This window comes from Giraffa tippelskirchi, chromosome 9 (genome assembly GCF_054371585.1).
Source record: "Giraffa tippelskirchi isolate mGirTip1 chromosome 9, T2T-mGirTip1v1.2.pri, whole genome shotgun sequence".
Taxonomy (NCBI): Eukaryota; Metazoa; Chordata; class Mammalia; order Artiodactyla; family Giraffidae; genus Giraffa; species Giraffa tippelskirchi.
This window is the reverse complement of record NC_137283.1, coordinates 116,534,327-116,551,197: the sequence shown is the minus strand read 5'-3', so window position 1 is coordinate 116,551,197 and position 16,871 is coordinate 116,534,327. Positions and strand designations below refer to the sequence as shown.

At 37.8% G+C, this 16,871-nt stretch overlaps 1 protein-coding gene and 1 long non-coding RNA gene across 20 annotated transcripts in view; one reads left to right on the top strand and one right to left on the bottom strand.

The window, feature by feature from the left end:
* The window catches only part of PNISR (PNN interacting serine and arginine rich protein), a 26,223-nt gene extending 13,291 nt beyond the window's left edge, over positions 1–12,932 (bottom strand). For 5 of the 19 annotated variants that reach the window (XR_014065120.1, XR_014065127.1, XM_081529136.1 and 2 more), the window contains exons 1-4: positions 12,849–12,932; positions 4,324–4,404; positions 2,038–2,156; positions 219–407 (exon numbers count right to left, since the gene is read on the bottom strand). Coding sequence is in view for 11 of the 19 variants with exons in the window: in XM_081529136.1 (XP_081385262.1) it covers positions 219–407; positions 2,038–2,125 (277 nt within the window). In the remaining 8 variants the exon portion in view is untranslated. Of the gene's footprint in view, positions 1–218; positions 408–2,037; positions 2,157–4,323; positions 4,405–7,528; positions 7,700–12,128; positions 12,519–12,848 lie in introns of those variants that run through there. The other 14 variants (XR_014065121.1, XM_081529137.1, XM_081529145.1 and 11 more) reach the window with 7 other exon arrangements.
* LOC145521122 (uncharacterized) lies at positions 12,536–16,871 on the top strand. Its single transcript, XR_014065135.1, has 2 exons — positions 12,536–14,228; positions 16,572–16,871. It is a non-coding gene; the product is annotated as an uncharacterized LOC145521122 (long non-coding RNA).

Sequence of the window (16,871 nt, the reverse complement as noted above, 5' to 3'; positions counted from 1 at the left end):
CAAGAAGAGAATCAAACTGAGTGCCACAATGCTAGGAGAATGAGTATAGAATAATTTTAACCATAAAATTTCAAGGTCAAATCTAACTGAAACTGCCTAGTCTTCAAGAAGCATTTATTTCAAGAAGTCATAAAACTAAGTTAATTAAATAATTTAATTTTAATCCTCATTTTATTTTAAAATTGAGTCCTAAAATTTGGAAAACATAAACAACAAACCTGGTTGCCACATTCTGTTAAAGTTTGAATCCCCTTGGAAATTCCCATGATTATTTGGACCAGACTCCATTGTAGACATATCCTGTCCGTTTGGCATCATTCCTGGTGGTTGTTCTACCATGCTTTGCTGTCCTGAAGCTTCTCTTTGGGCAATCCAAGCTTGAGCCAATGCAGCCCAGTCAATCTGGCCTAACAAAATTTAACATAGCAGAATTTGACATTTAGAATGTAGGAGCTAAAAGAACAGTGCCTCTATGTAAAACAAGCATTTCAGTTATTCCTTACTGGAGATTTTAATTATTATAGAATGTTATAGTGGAAAAAATGCTTAATATTCAGTTTACAAAATAAATGACTTAAGACATTCAGAAAAGGACTTTACAAAATAACCAATTTCTAGTATTACTCATAAAAAAATTTATTCCCTGTACCTTAGTTTATTGAATTTTTAAAAACTCTTACTCTTTTTTTAAATCACTATAAGAACAAATGATTAAACACACTCTTTCTCAGACAGGTCCCATTCAGGTCTACACTGGATCCTACACACCTCAGGTGAGTATAGCTAGCTATTTCTGTTCCTTCTCAGTCACCTTTGTTTAGCATTTTTAACTCCTTTCTCTAGTCAAAATATAGCTCCTCAACAACTTCTTAGTCATTTTTATTCAAAATGGATTGTTTCCTCTATCTTCATCAAAAATCTACAGCTTCTACTCTTGTGATTAAAGTGACTGGAACTGTACATACATGTGGTACTACCCATGTCCATTTCCTGGTTTTCATGTTATAACATAAATATGTAAAATGTAACCACTCAAGGAAATAAGATAAAGATTACATGAAATTCCCTGTAATCCCTTTTGCAACTTCCTATAAATTTATAATTATTTCATAATAAAAGGTTTAAAAATCATAAAAAAACTATAGCTAACATTTTAAGATCTAACAGTATTAATAGAGTAAACAATGTAGACTAAGACACAGTTTTTTACATCTCAGTTTAACTAAGATTAACAAATATATTCTCATACATTTTGACTAAGGTGAAGTTAAACTTGGTAATGTACATCTAAAACTTTAAATGTAGAACTGTGATCTATCAAACCTGTTTCTTAGCTTTTTTCCCTAAGAAAATAATTGGACAAGTAATAATGGTATGTATACAAAATTAGGGGAATGTCTTCAAAAAGTCAAGTCACAGACAATCAATCATCTAAAAGTAGATTTATTACAGTACAGTCCTATAACAGAATGCTATGTAGCTATTAAAAAAAAAGAAATAGGCAAGCATTAACTCAGTAAACACAGGGCAGTAAAAGGGGTCATACCAATTAAGCAAAACTGGCTATGAATTAACCACTGTTAGAGCTCAGTAATAAATGGGGGATCCCTATACCCTTTTCTGCATCTATATAAACTTGAGATACTCCATATTAAAGAGAGATTTTAAAATTATATAGTATACCATCAGTTGATTATGATCTACATAGAATCTTAAGACTCAGAATTAACAGCAGAAATACGATTAACTTAAGCAACACATTTAAGAAAGACTTTCTTCAGAAAACAAGAACTAAATCAGTTTTAGAAATATAAAATCTATACAAAGCTTTCTACCCTTTGAGGAAATATTCCAAAGGGAAATCCATTCCTTGATATGTATGCTAAGTAAGATGATTCAAGAGAAAAAACTGATCCAACCATAAAATGATCCAATAAACCAATCTCAATTCTACCTCCCTTAATCCTTGTGCCTATCTTCCACCCATTTCTATATACCTCCCTACTCCACTCCCCAAAATTCAACTTGTTTCCTTACTTGGATCCTGCTGGTGCTGGAATGACTGCATCCATTGTTGTTGGTTCAAAGGCCACTGCTGCCAAGGTTGTCCTCCTTGATCCCACATCCTGACTTTTAAAATATATCCGTTTTTCTGTCTTCAACAAAATAGTTTAAAAAAATGAGAATGAGTGTTATTTAATGTTAAAAAAGCTAACACATCAGAAATTATTATATGATTTTACATTTATGTGATCAGAGCTCTAAAATTCTGCTGAAAAGGTTGCCAGAAGCAACTGGAATTTTTTGGTTGGCAAGCAAGAGTAGAAAATGTCATGTTAATGCTGGTGTCAAGAGTTTGGAGGAAAGCATAGCTCTAATCAATTTAGCTCAAAGGGGGAAAAATCTAATTTTTCTAATTCTAATTTAATTTAAACGCTCATATAAACCTGTGGAGCCTAATTATTTTGAAGATTATAAGAAAAAAGGTTTATCTATTTCGCCTCCCGTAATCCAAGACTTACAAAGAGGGAAATCAAATAGCTTTAGTTAATGAAAGAAAATTCTTCCTTATAAATTTCAGTTAATGAGCACAGAAGGTAGAATAGATTTAGAAAACTATCATATTGTCAAACCTAATAAAAACAGCTGATTCACATAGTCTTAGAAGAAAAACTGATGGGAAATCAAAAATTCAAAGGTTACCAAAATATCACCCCCACAGATTATTAAATGTCTCATGAGACACAATATCATGTCCCCAGAATTACTATTTTCACCAAAAATGTTTACCTGAATCCAAATGAGCTTTTGGCTCTCACTTGTAGTGCAAAAGTGAAAGTCACTTACTAGTGTCCGACTCTTAGCAACCCCATGGCCTATACAGTCCATAGAATTCTCCAGGCCAGAATACTGGAGTGGGTAGCCTTTTCCTTCTCCAGGGGATCTTTCCAACCCAGGAATCGAATCCAGGTCTCCCACATTGCAGGCAGATTCTTTACCAGATGAGCCACAAGGGAAGCCCAGAATATTGGAATGGGTAGCCTTTCCCTCCTCCAGGGGATCTTCCCAACCCTGGAATGTGGAAGACCTCGGTTTGATTCCCGGGTTGGGAAGATTCCCTGAAGAAGGGAAAGGCTACCCACTCCAGTATTCTGGCCTAGAGATTCCATGGACTGTGTAGTCCATGGGGTGGCAAAGAGTTGGACACAACTGAGCAACTTTCACTTTCCAGTGTGAAAGAATTACAAGGGGACAAAGGTATTGGCCAAACAGTATCAAAAGAAACAATCAGACAAATCTACAAGGTGAGACAGCCCACAAGACAAGGTTTCTTTTCTATTTTTTTTTTGGCCACATCACACAGCTTGCGGGATCTCAGTTCCCTGACCAGGGACTGAACTGATGAAGCCTAGAATCCTAACCACTAGGTCACCTGGAACTCCCCAAGATCAGGTTTCTTAATATATAATTAAGATGGAAAAGTAAGGGGAAAAGACATATGTTAATAACTATTAAATCTAGGTGATGGGTATGGGGACAGTTTACTCAACTGTAAACTAGCTTGAAAACTTTCACAGTAAAAAGTTTTAAATGCCTACAAGTCATTTTTATACTTTCTCCAATTCAGATATACAACCCTGTTCAAGAATCAATGACATGCATAGTAAGTAGAGTATGTTTCTTCACTTTTGTACACCAGGACCTTAGCATATAGTAGGCATTAAATAAATGTTTACTAAATGCATCCTTTCAGACTGACCCTTTCCTCTCTATTCTAAGAACAAAACTACTCCTTAGGATTGCAGGATCACAAAAAGTATGAAAGGCAGATATTACGGAAGTAATAGATACCAACTTAAATACAACAATGGGCTATTACAATCCAGGCTTTTGGAACTTGCAACTAGTCTTTGCTGCATTCTCAGAATGTTAAATACTTCTATCAATGGCAGATCCTGACCTCTCAATTGAACACTGTGAGTTAGGGAAGATGCATTCCTTTGTTATACCTTATTTACTTATAAGTCAAGTCACTTACCTGTCTTCTAATTGTATTATATGTTCTATTATAATGGTATTATTAGAATAAGGCAAAACAGGCACTAAATAGTACCGCACTTGAGGCCAATAACTGGACTGGGTATCAATTCTAAGCTTCTTTTTCTGATCTTTCTTCCAATTTCCTCTTTTCCAACTATACCTTTAAATTTCTTTAAAAGCTAATGACTCATTAGCACTCTTGAAAACTTTAAATAACTTTAGCTAAAAGGAAACAAATAAATAGAACAGCCAGAAGAAACACCAACTGCTTTTTTGACTAACCTCAGAGGTTCACCTTCTGTTTAAAATTTAGGATGATTCAGAACTACAGCTTGGAAGCATAGCAGCAAGATTACTTAGGCCCTGAAAAAAAAAAAGTGAATGTACTTAAATAATAAAGAGCTATTAGAATTAATAAAAATAAATTCTAGAGATGCAACACAAAAGTGTGATCATCTCCAAATTAATCTGAAACTTTTTCTTCCATTAGTTTTATGAGAAAAGATTTACCATTGTAAAGTTAAAGGAAACTGGTACATCAGAAATGAGAAAGCAAAGCTTTTAAAACATTTTTCTTTCAAAAATTTCTTTTTTATTTACTTGAACAACTCACTAACAATATAAAACATGTCAAGCAATTTAGGAACTGTCATTTGTTGTTGTTCAGTCACTGTCATTGTTGTTGTTCAGTCACTAAGTTGTGTTTGACTCTTTTCCACCCCATGGGCTGCAGCAGGCCAGGCTTCCCTGTCTTTCACTATTTTCCGCAGTTTGCTTAAACTCACATTCATTGAGTCAGTGATGCCATCCAATTATCTCATTCTCTGTTGCCCCCTTCTCCTCCTGCCCTCAATCTTTCCCAGCATCAGAGTCTCTTCCAATGAGTTGGCTCTTTCCATCAGGTGGCCAAAGGACTGGAGCTTTCAGCCTCAGCGTCAGTCCTTCCAATGAATATTCAGGGCTGATTTCCTTTAGGATTGACTGATTTGATCTCCTTGCTGTCCAACTCTTAAGAGTCTTCTCCAACACCACAGTTGAAAAGCATCAATTCCTCAGCGCTCAGCTTTCTTTATACTCCAACTCTCACATCCATACATGACTACTGGAAAAACCATAGCTTTGACTATATGGACCTTTGTCGGTAAAGTGCTTTTTAACACACTGTCTAGGTTTGCCACAGCTTTCCTTCCAGGGAGCAAGCGTCTTTCAATTGCTTGGCTACATTCACCGTCTACAGTGATTCTGGAGTCCAAGAAAATAAAATCTGTCACTGTTTCCATTTTTTCCCCATCTATTTTCCATGAAGTGATGGGATCGGAGGCCATGATCTTCGTTTTTTGAATGTTGAGTTTCAAGGCAGCCAGCTTTTTCACTCTAGTATTTCACTTTCATCAAGAGGCTATTTAGCTCCTCTTCACTTTCTGCCATAAGGATGGTATCATCTGCATATCTGAGGTTGTTGATATTTCTCCCAGCCATCTTGATTCCAGCCTGTGCTTCACCCAGCCCGGCATTTCGCATGATGTACTCTGCATACAAGTTAAATAAGCAGGATGAGAAGATACAGCCTTGACATACTCCTTTCCCAATTTGGGACGAGTCTGTTGTTCCTTGTCCAGTTCTAACTGTTGCTTCCTGACCTGCATTCAGCTTTCTCAGGAGACAGGTCAGGTGGTCTGGTATTCCTATCTCTTGAAGAATTTTCCAGTTTGTTGTGATCCACACAGTCAAAGGCTTTAGCGTAGTCAATGAAGCAGAAGTAGATGTTTTTCCGGAATTCTCTTGCTTTTTCTACAATCCAATGGATGTTGGCAATTTGATCTCTGGTTCCTCTGCCTTTTCTAAATCCAGCTTGTACATCTGAAGTTCTCTGTTCACATATTGCTGAAGCCTAGCTTGAAGGATTATGAGCAGTACCTTGCTAGCATGTGAAATGAGAGCAACTGTATGGCGGTTTGAACATTTTGGCATTGCCATTCTTTGGGACTGGAATGAAAGCTGGAATTGTCATATACGCCAAGAAAAAAAAGGAACATTTTAAAAGATGTCATCTATCTGATATGAACTTAATGATACAAATAAGGTAATAAATTCAGATTCTTCCATGGAATTCTAAGTTTAAAAATTACATCAGCAAGGTGAGAACAATTTGTCCTTCAAACAGTTCCATCTTCTTCTCATTATGTGAATATCTTTTTAAAGCTGATAGACCTTCCAAAGATACTGGACACCTTCTTGATGTCCTAAAGCCTACGACCCTGAAGTCACTAAACAACGAATGAATAAATAGTCTATAGGTTCTTCTTTCCCTCTGTTTACTTTTATTGTTTACCCTGTTAATGATAAGAAAATCGTTGACTTACATACATGAGAACCAAAAGGCTGGTGTTTAAGCACAGCTTGCTATGTTTTACAAAGCTCTAACAGCACATCAGAGTTAATGCATAGATTTTTCTGTGGTAGGCTGTAAACTCATACAATGCAGGGACTATAATAAACTCTATATAGTGTCTGCTGGGGTTGCAAATAGATGTGCACATAATAAAATCACTTTAATGTATCAGTGATGTATGTTGACTATCATCATTGCCAATACACAGATTTACTTTTCTGGAAACCACTCTAAAAACAGTTTCTTTTACTTACTCATGTTTAATGGTTGTCACGGCCAATTTTTTCAATTCCCCTTTTAAGTCTTCTGATTATCACTTGTCACCTAGACTTCAGAACACAAGCTGATGATGCCTATCTATACCACTCACTAGCTGTGTTAATATGGGGAAATTAACTATTCTCTAATCCTTGGTTTTCTCAACTCTAAAATGGCAGACATAATCAATGTCTACCTCATAGGGTTATTGTGAAGATTAAGTGGGAAACATATAAAAACTGGGCACAAAAAGCTTCAACAAGTAGCAGTTAATATCACCACCAAGACTTTCTCATGATGTTTTTGATAGCACTCAAGTTTATAACTGGGGACAGGGAGGGGTGATCAAGCCAACCCATTTCTACTCAATTCCATTTTTTTACCTTAAAGCAATCTAAGAGTTATCCAGATTTCATTTTATTTTTGGGGAAAAAAAAAACTTTCTGCTCCCATTTTTCACAATATCATAAGCTGAAGCTTTTCTTAAAACAAAACAAAGCAAAAGTTTCCAAATTTTCCTATACAGAGATTTTATGTGCATATTTTCAAAAGTGATTTGTATTACTTGTATCATTTCTCTGTTTGTTAAAACCAACCGTTTCTATTTTTACTATACTTTCCAAAGCTTTGTTCCCTCCAAAGTTTTTATAAAAGCTATTATCAAATATAGTGTATGATACACTTAGGCTGAGAAAAATATGTAAACAATGTGAAATTGTGACAAAAGCAGAATAAAAACATCTACTTCTGCTTCATTGACTACACTAAAGCCTTTGTATGGATCACAAGAAACTGTGGAAAAATTCTTAAAGAGATGGGAATACCAGACCATCTTACCTGCCTCCTGAGAAATCTGTATGCAGGTCAAGAAACAACAGTTAGAACTGGACAAGGAACAACGGACTGGTTCCAAATTGGGAAAGGAGTACGTCAAGGCTGTATCTTGTCACCCTGATAATTTATGTGTAGAGTACATCATGTGACATGTCAGGCTGGATGAAGCACAAGCTGGAATCAAGATTGTGGGGAGAAATGTCAATAACCTCAGATATGTAGATGACACCACCATTATGGCTGAAAGTGAAGAGGAACTAAAGAGCCTCTTGATGAAAGTGAAATAGCAGAGTGAAGAAGCTGGCTTAAAACTCAACATTCAAAAAATGAAGATCATGGCATCCAGTCCCATCACTTCATGGAAAACAGATGGGGAAAAAATGGAAACAGTGAGAGACTTTATTTTCTTTTGTTCCAAAATCACTAGAGATGGTGACTGTAGCCATGAAATTAAAAGAAGGAAAGCTATGACAAACCTAGACAGCATATTAAAAAGCAGAGACATTACTTTGCCAGCAAAGGTCCATATAGTCAAAGCTATGGTTTTTCCAGTAGTCATGTATGGATGTGAGAGTTGGACCATAAAGAAAGCTGAGCGCTGAGGAATTGATGCTTTTCAACTGTGGTGTTGGAGAAGACTCTTGAAGGTCCTTTGGACTGCAAGGAGATCAAATCAGTCAATCCTAAAGGAAATCAATGCTGAATATTCATTGGAATGAATGATTGATGCTGAAGTTCCAATACTTTGGCCACCTAATGCGAAGAGCTGACTCATTAGAAAAGACCGTGATGCTGGGAAAGACTGAAGGCAGGAGGAGAAGGGGACGACAGAAGACAAGATGGTTGGAAAGCATCACCAACTCAATGGACATGAGTTTGAGCAAGCTCCAGGAGATGGTGAAGGACAGGAAAGCCTGGTGTGCTGTAGTCCATGCGGTTACAAAGAGTCAGACATGACTGAGTGACTAAACAACAACAATAAAATGCTTAAGGTAAACCTGCAGTTGAGAAACTTTACTTGGCTACAGAAAATGAGTGTTGAACAAGCATGTTGGTAGAACACCAAAGTTTCAGTCTTTTTGCAAGGTAAGTTATTTTATCACAATTTTAAATGCTCATCTCTCTGACCCAGCAATCCCACTTCAGGGACTTAGAACCATGGATGAGCATACTCACCATCTAACTCAAAAACCTGTAGCATGTCTGTAACAGTGAACATCTGCTTTTAGTGACACTCAAAAGGCAATAGGTGAGTTAAGAGTGAACCATACAGTGGACTACTATTTAGCCATTAAAATGAATAAGGTAGATTTTTATATGCTGACATATACTGATATACAAACTGTATTATGAATTGTATAGGGAAAAAATTATGATACAGGATCAATAATGATGCCACTCGAAGTTTTTTTTTTTTTTAAGAATGCAATTTTTTTTAAGAATGCAATCTGGTAATCCTAAATTACCAGAAAGTTCTTAAAACTGGTAAGCTCTGGAGAGGGAAAACAGAGATCAGTTAATTTTAATTTTTTATTTTCTTTCTGTATTCTTTGAATTATTTAATTATGAGAGTGCATTTTAAAAAACAAATCTACTATAGATTTTTAAAGATACAAAGAACCAAGAAGCTGATCATCAAAATTTTTATGTGTTTTATCTTGACTCAAGAATCTTCTTGAGGGTGTAAGAAATATAATTATTTGAATTCTCCAAAGTGCTCTGCCCATATTTAGTGGTAAAATATTTTACTCAGTCACTGAAATTTATTATCAAGTAAACCTATTAATATTCATTGATGAAGATGACATTCTAGTACTGCTTCTCTGACCTTGTAACATCAAAAATCAATTTCAACTTATTCATTTTTTGCTTAGCCTTAATTTTAAAGATCCATAAGCTCAATTTCTCATGTTTAGAGAAATGTGATCATTGATGAGCTGGACTGCAAGACTTTCCCTTCACAGGGTTAAATTAACTGCTATTTCCTTGGAAACAACTGGGATTTGGGAAGACCAGAAAGATCAACAACCATGGCTGCATCAGATCATGCACATTATCACACACAGCTACAAAAATCTAGTTTATGAATACGACCAGTGTTACGGATTGTATTGTGTTCTGTCAGAAGATAGGTTGAAGTCCCACCCCCACTTCTATTAACTGTGAACATGGCCTTATTTGGAAATAGGGTCTTGGCAAACATATTAAAGTGAGGTCATACTGGATTAAAGTGGGTCCTAAGCCAATATGACTGGCGTCTTAAGAAAAAGAGAGACAGACATTGGGAAAATGCCATGTGACCACAGAAGCAGAGACTGGAGTAAATTGTCTACAGCCAAGTAAAGCCAAAGACTGCTGGGAACCAAAAGAAACTAGGAAGAGGCAAGAAAGCATCCTCCCCTAGAGCAGAAAGAAAAGAAGAAGGAGGATGGTGGAGAGGACTCTTGAGCACACATGCATGACCGTGTCAAAACGTTTAATTTCAGTCAAAAACTTGTAGGCTGGAGAACTGTGAAAGAACAAATTTCTGTTGCTTTAAAGTCAGTCTGCGGCAATTTGGTACAGTATCTCTATGAAACTAACACAACCAGAAATGACCATAAATTATCTTATTTACTTCTTAGATGACTCTATATTAAAACAATCATTGCTATGAGGTTCTTAAAATTACTCGTTTAAATGACAATCATTAATATTTGCAAAAGTCATCTTATAGACTGTATGACAGATGAATGAGAATGAAAATGTAGTGTTTGTTTTAAAGCCCTTAATGCACCAATTGGAAAATCAAAGAAATATAGAAATATATCCATCCTTTGGTGCATATAATGAAGTTTCTCACATCAAACACAAACCACAAAATGCAACAACCTTCTTATTCCCTTCCATTTCAGTCTTACACTCATGGTAACTGACCTCAAGGTCAAAAAGAATACATTTGGATCAAGTCAGATTACTTAGAAATAGCACTAACAAAGTTAACCTTGTAATCACTTGAAATACAGTAACATTTTTTTTTGCTACTTGATGTGAAATGCATTTTAGTATATATTGAAATACTTCTGTAGCTTGCAACTCAAGAGAGGTAATCAAAAAATATTGGAGAATTGAATCCTTTGATTATAGACAACAAAAACAAGTGATAATTGAAAAATAAATCTGGAAGAAAAAAATTGTAGAAAATCTAAAGGAAACAACCTCCAGTAGCAACAAAAACACTTACCTTTGTTTTAATACTATTTTCCAATTAAGGAAAGTAATCAAGGATCGGTAAAGCAATAGCCAATTCTTAGAACTGGGGCAAGAAATATACAAAATGAGCCTGGAGCATTTTGCAGTGCTCAAAAGATGATGCTCAAAAAAAGAGGGATGGGGAAGATGGGAGGATGTCAAAGGTGCAGAGTAGACAACTCAAAGAGCTACCCATGTCCAAAAGTGGAATAATTTGGGCAATAAAAAAAAGTAGTACTGGATTACAACACACATATGACATATTTATGAATCCTGACATAAATAAATGATTAAAATAAATTGCAAGGAAGAGACAAATCTTCTATGCAGAGGCATTCCAAATAAATTATGTAGATACTCCATCATAAAGAACTTAACTTTCTACTCCTTAGGTATGGACTGTGCAAAGGGACTCCCAAAGAGTTCAGTATGGAAAGGCGAAAGTGGACAGGGGAGAGTATATGCCAGAGAAATTTGACAAACACTACCTCAAGCAGGTGACCAAGGTCAGTATCAACATGGCAAGTCATGTTCATAGTATGTAGCCTAGATGCAATGTGATGAAAAAGGCACTGAACCTCTGTGATCTTCCTCTTCAAAAACCCTAATACCAGTCTTATCATGAGAAAAACAACAAATTCCAATAGCAGGTCACCCTACAAAATATCTGGCCAGTACCTTTAGAAACTGTCAAGGTCACTGTGTTACTTCGCTAGGGCTGCCATAACAAAGTACCAAAGACTGGATAACTCAAACAACAGAAATTTATTTCCTCATTGTTCTGGAAGCTGCTAAGTTTTTCTTTTATTTTTTTTTCCCAAAAGAGCAGTACACAGAAGGAAGTTATCATTATAACATTACAGAAGTTTCATTATAGACATGTAGGGCCCATGCTAATGACCTCACTTTACTTCTTTAAAGATCCTATCTCCAAATATAGTCATATTTTGGGGCACGGAAGTTAGGACATCACTGTACCAATTTTCAGCCTGTAAAAGCCATAGAAAACAAAGCAGGCCTAAAAAACTATTACAACCAAAGAAAACTAAGGACACATAACCATTAAATTTATATGATATTCTAAACAGGATCTCCAGCTGGAAAAAGGATATTAGGTTTAAACTTAGGCAATGTGAATAAACTAGGGACGTTAGATAATAATATATCAATATTGGTCCATTCAACATACCATACTAAAGTTAATAGGAGAAACCGTGCGTGCGGGGTGGGGGAAAGGGAGTAGTTTATTCGGCAACTCTGTACTACCTGCTCAATTTTTCTGTAAATCAAAAACTGTTCTAAAAAAAAGAAAGCCTATTAACAAAACTCTTTTAAACACAGTCTCAAGAACACCTTAAAAGAACAGATTTACCTTACCCACAGCCCCACATCACCTTACAAAACAGTTTTTGTTGCCTTTGCCTTGCTGCACTCCAACCAGAAACTCCAAGTTTATTTTGCTTTTCTATGAATTAACCACCAACAATCAGAATTTGTCGAGGACCCGCGAGGTTCAGACGACAATAGTATCCTCTACAGGATAATGAAACTGAAATGTTGGATGCTACCTTTCTTTTCCGAAGTTTAAGACATAGTCTCTATGACTTTAAAAATACAAGGATAATACAAACTAAGGAACCTAACTGTACTTAAAACAACACAGTTGCCCTTGGCTGCGCCTGCGTAGTCTCTCAGCTTCAAGACACAGAAGGTCCAGGGCCGGGCCCCCGCCTCCTCCGCTCCCCTGCACCCCCCTCCCCATAAGAGGGTTCCCACTGCGCACGCGCAGTGCTTAACGGCCGGTCAGGAGCCCGACAATCACTCCCTTCTCATCAGAGAGGGAACTCTCGTAGTTAGAAGGAGAGCTCGTGAGCACTCTCTTTCAATAAAAACATTTCCTTTTCACCGGGAGCACAGCCGTGATTCATCAAGTCAGGCGGACGCCACTGCTTTAAGGGAGAAGAGGTTCCAGCGGTCGCGCCAAGCAGCGTACGCAGGCTACGTGTTTAACTTATGCTACCTTCGCCACAAAAACCAAGAAAGTTGTAATGGCCTGGCATGTCCCCACGCCTAATCGTTCAGCACCACTTACCCACTCTGTTTCCGGAACACCGCTGTCGCCACCGTTCCTGTAATACCTCTCCAACCCTTTCGATGCTTCTACTTCTTCACGAACAAGACAAGATGGCGCCCGATTAGTCTCACCCGGAAGTGAATAATAATAACATCCGTTAGTCACCTGAAGCCATACTGTCCCCCATCCAGGTCTTTAAGCACATGACTGTACCAGGTTAACATGTTGCGACGCCATCTTTGTTATGGGCAAAACCACCGCGACTTTGTAAAGAACACAATGCAAATATCTGGACGTTCTTGTACTTTACCGTTTAAAGTATCCAGCGCCATGCCGGACCCATTTTTATCTTCACAGTGAACAGAAAGCCAAGACTAAGTATTCTGTACAGAGCGCGTTCAAAATTTTTACTTTAGCAACGTGATCCTATTTCAAGGCGATGTGTGTTGGCTTCCGTAAAGGTTGAGTTCGCGGCACTAGTTTTCCGACTACGGAGGGGCCCCAGGGTCAAATGAACCAACTGGCGGGTTGCTCGGTGCACCCTGAGCCGTATTTCAGGGCCACCACGGTCTGGCCCGAACTGCCACAATACTCCCAGCTTGGGTCTCACGGAGCGCCTCCAAGGGCTCCGTCTCCAGTGAGACAGGACGTTGGTGATGTGACTGGTCTGAATGGAGAGATAACGGAGACCTTAGCTGACCCCGCAGCGGGGGGGGTCTTTGTTAACCTCGAAAACACCGCGCCCCCTTCCGGGGGACACTTGCTTAGCTCCACCTCACTCGGCTAGTCCCGATGTTTCGTTCCTTCCCCGAGACCTTTAGGGAAAAGCGGCGGCGAAGTCCAGTTTCCGTCCCGCTCCTCCTTTATTTCAACCACAAGATGGCCTCCCGAAAGGACTTATGCAATGCGATTCTTCGAATGGAATACTTTGATTCCATGATGTTTTTAATAGGAATTATGTTCAGGTATCAAAAGTACCCATTTCTAGACTAGGAACTACAAAGAAAACAAAAATGTTCCGAGGATAAAATACAGTATTTCCCAACTAAATGTTGGAAAGTGTCTTTCTAGAGAGTAACATGAAACTTTTGCATGACTGAACAGAGTGCACCAAGTATCTAAATTGTTTCATTGGGAATTGTGCAAAAGAAATAGCAGCTAACAGTAAAATAAAATGTTAAGAATACACCTAGAAGGATTAAAAAAAAATTAGGTGAATAGATGCCGTTTGCATGAAATACAGCCTTCTTGTGAAAATACTTGACATCCAGATGTTCCTGGATCAGTCAAAGCCCTCTATAAGTAAAGATCTGCTTGGTCTTCAAATCAAAACCACCCACAAAATACAACTTCATCCTGAGAGAAACATTCATTAAGTACACCCACCAACACCTTAAAGTGAGTACATATTACTGGAGGCAAAAGGAAAATTTGGTTCCTTTGATCCTTGCCCTAATTTCACAAAAAAAGACTACACAACAGTCTAGTGTGATTTTTATATTTTATGTTGTTTTGGCGGTATCCTGTGGGATCTTAGTTCCCTCACCAGGGCTTGAACTCCGGCCCTGGGCAGGAAAAGCACAGAATCCTAATCATGGACTGTCCTGAAGTCTCCCTGGTGTGATTTTTTTTCTTTTTAAGAGATTAAAAATATATATATATTATTTTTAAAAATATTATTTTTGGCTGTGCTGGGTCTTCCTTGTGGTGAACAGCTTGTCATTGCAGTAGCTTCTCTTCTCAAGGGGAGCACAGGCTCTAGGTGCATTGGCTTCAGTAGTTGCAGCACTGAAGGTTCACTAATTGCACTGCACAGACTTTGTTATTTCACAGGCATGTGGAATCTTCTTGGACCAAGGATCTAACCCATGTTCCCTATGTTGGCAGGTGAATTCTTATCCACTGTACCACAAGGGAAGTCACCTTAGTGTGATTTTTAGAATCACTTTATGAAATAAAAACTAGAAGCACATTTACCACATATTATCAGAGGTTGTCTCTGATTTTGCTCTCTGATCATTTTCCAAGTTTTTTGCCTAGGCCCTGACTTTCAAGTTTATTTCTCTGAGAAACATTCTAATCAGAGAAACATCCTATCTTCCATGTGAAACCTGATTGCCCTAGAGAAACTTTCTTAAGTTCCTACTTTGTGTAATTATATTTGTTTGCTTGTTTCCCTTAACGTTGAAACAATTTTCTGGTAGGTGTTTGTTTTTTCTTTTGAATTCTGTTCTCCAGTTGGCCAACATACTGCTTAGCATACAGAAAGTTCTCCATTTGTCCAATGAGAGAATTATTAAATACCTCACGTTTGACCTTCTGCCAGTTTAATGAGGCACCCACTGCAAACAGTTTGCCAGACCAGGAAATGAGTTTTACATTTCCCTCACCACTTTCATCGAGGATGTCCCTGTCACTTTATGATCGGAAGAAGACATCAGGCATATTGAAAATATGTGGCATCAGCTTACAAGTTATTTGATATACATAGGAAACTAATATTGGAGACTAGAAACATCGCATTTTTATGCAATGGTAAAACATTTAATGTAACTATCACACACAATAACCTGGGAGGCAGAAAATACTACTTACTGAAATTTGAGCAGGGTAAGAAGTTGAAAAATAAGTGTGTGTTGGGTACTACTGGATGCATTTGGCAAGCTATTATTAAAAAAGAGTGGAGCTCAGAGAACAGTGGTTAATTTATAAAGCTGAAAGGAGGGAACAGAGGCAACCAGAATTTGAGCCTCATATGTTTGTGATTTTCACCTCCAAGCAGTAGGAGATAAACTTTAGAAAGCCTGTTAAATGACAAAGGATCATTAAATCTCAGCCTTGCAGCAAAGATCATACCTAAGGGTGTAAACATCATAGTTATTTTGGAAATTTTCAATGGGTTAATTAGGGTAATCTAACTTTTTCTCACTTGGGAAAAAAAATACCTAAGGATGAAAATGTGGTTAAGAGGATGGCTCTCCCATCAAAGCTTATAGATGGAAGGTACCTGCCATAACATCAGGAGAGATGTATGGAGGTAGGAAATCAAAGAAATACACCCAACCCAAGAACTATTTGTCTCAAAAAAAAAAAAAGTGGTATCGGCATATAAATCTGACCAGGAACAAAGAGGTTTACTAAACTTTTAAGAGTTGTAGTGAAAAAATAAACCAAAAACCTTAGCTAACAGAACTTGTAACTATTCCAAACTTTAAAACAAAACTTCAGCTCCCAATTATCTAGGAAAACAGACTGGAAAAAATGCTGTGCAACTTCCAAAGATGTCATACTCAACTGCCATTCAAATGTAGCCAAACAGTGACGTCTGAGTCACAGAAAACAATGGAGAAGGGAATTCTTAAGAGAATAGAGGAAAGGGCTGATAATGAACATTTCCCATGCCCAGGGTAATGACAATGTTTCCATTCTTCTTCCCCTTTCTGAACGAGGATGTTTATTGTGGTAATAGTTCCACGGGTTTCACCACGGTACAGTAAGTGTGTGGAAAACAGAACATAATCGTTTCCTGGGTCTCCAGCCTGACCAGTGGGAGCAGCATTCAGACCTGACATAGCACTTCCAAAGAGCCTGGTTTTGGCAAGGTAGACAGTACTCTGGGGCTTATCTCTTGAAAAGCCAGTCACTGTGCTCCACATGCAGAAAGAAGAGCTGAGTGGTGACCAGAGGGCAGATTCTGAGGGACTTTTAGTGCACTCACAATCCCATTCTCCTTTTCTTCAGAGCCCTGGGAGACTCAACTCTTTTCTACCCATTCTTCCTCGCAATCAGACAGGGCTATGTGACTACTTCCAGTCACCAGGGTGTGCGAAACACATCTAAAGTGAAGAACTGAATTGCTGGTGCAAGAGCTTTGGTGTTCTCTTCCCCTGCCACAGTGAAGAGGCCTGGTGTTCAAATGACAGAGCCAGAACACAGTGAGTGAGGATGACAGTCACCAGTTGGCAAACAGTTGCTTCTGCAGATTGTCCAGACTCTCAGTGGACTTTGGGTGAGGAAGAAATAAACTATTTTTTTTCTCAG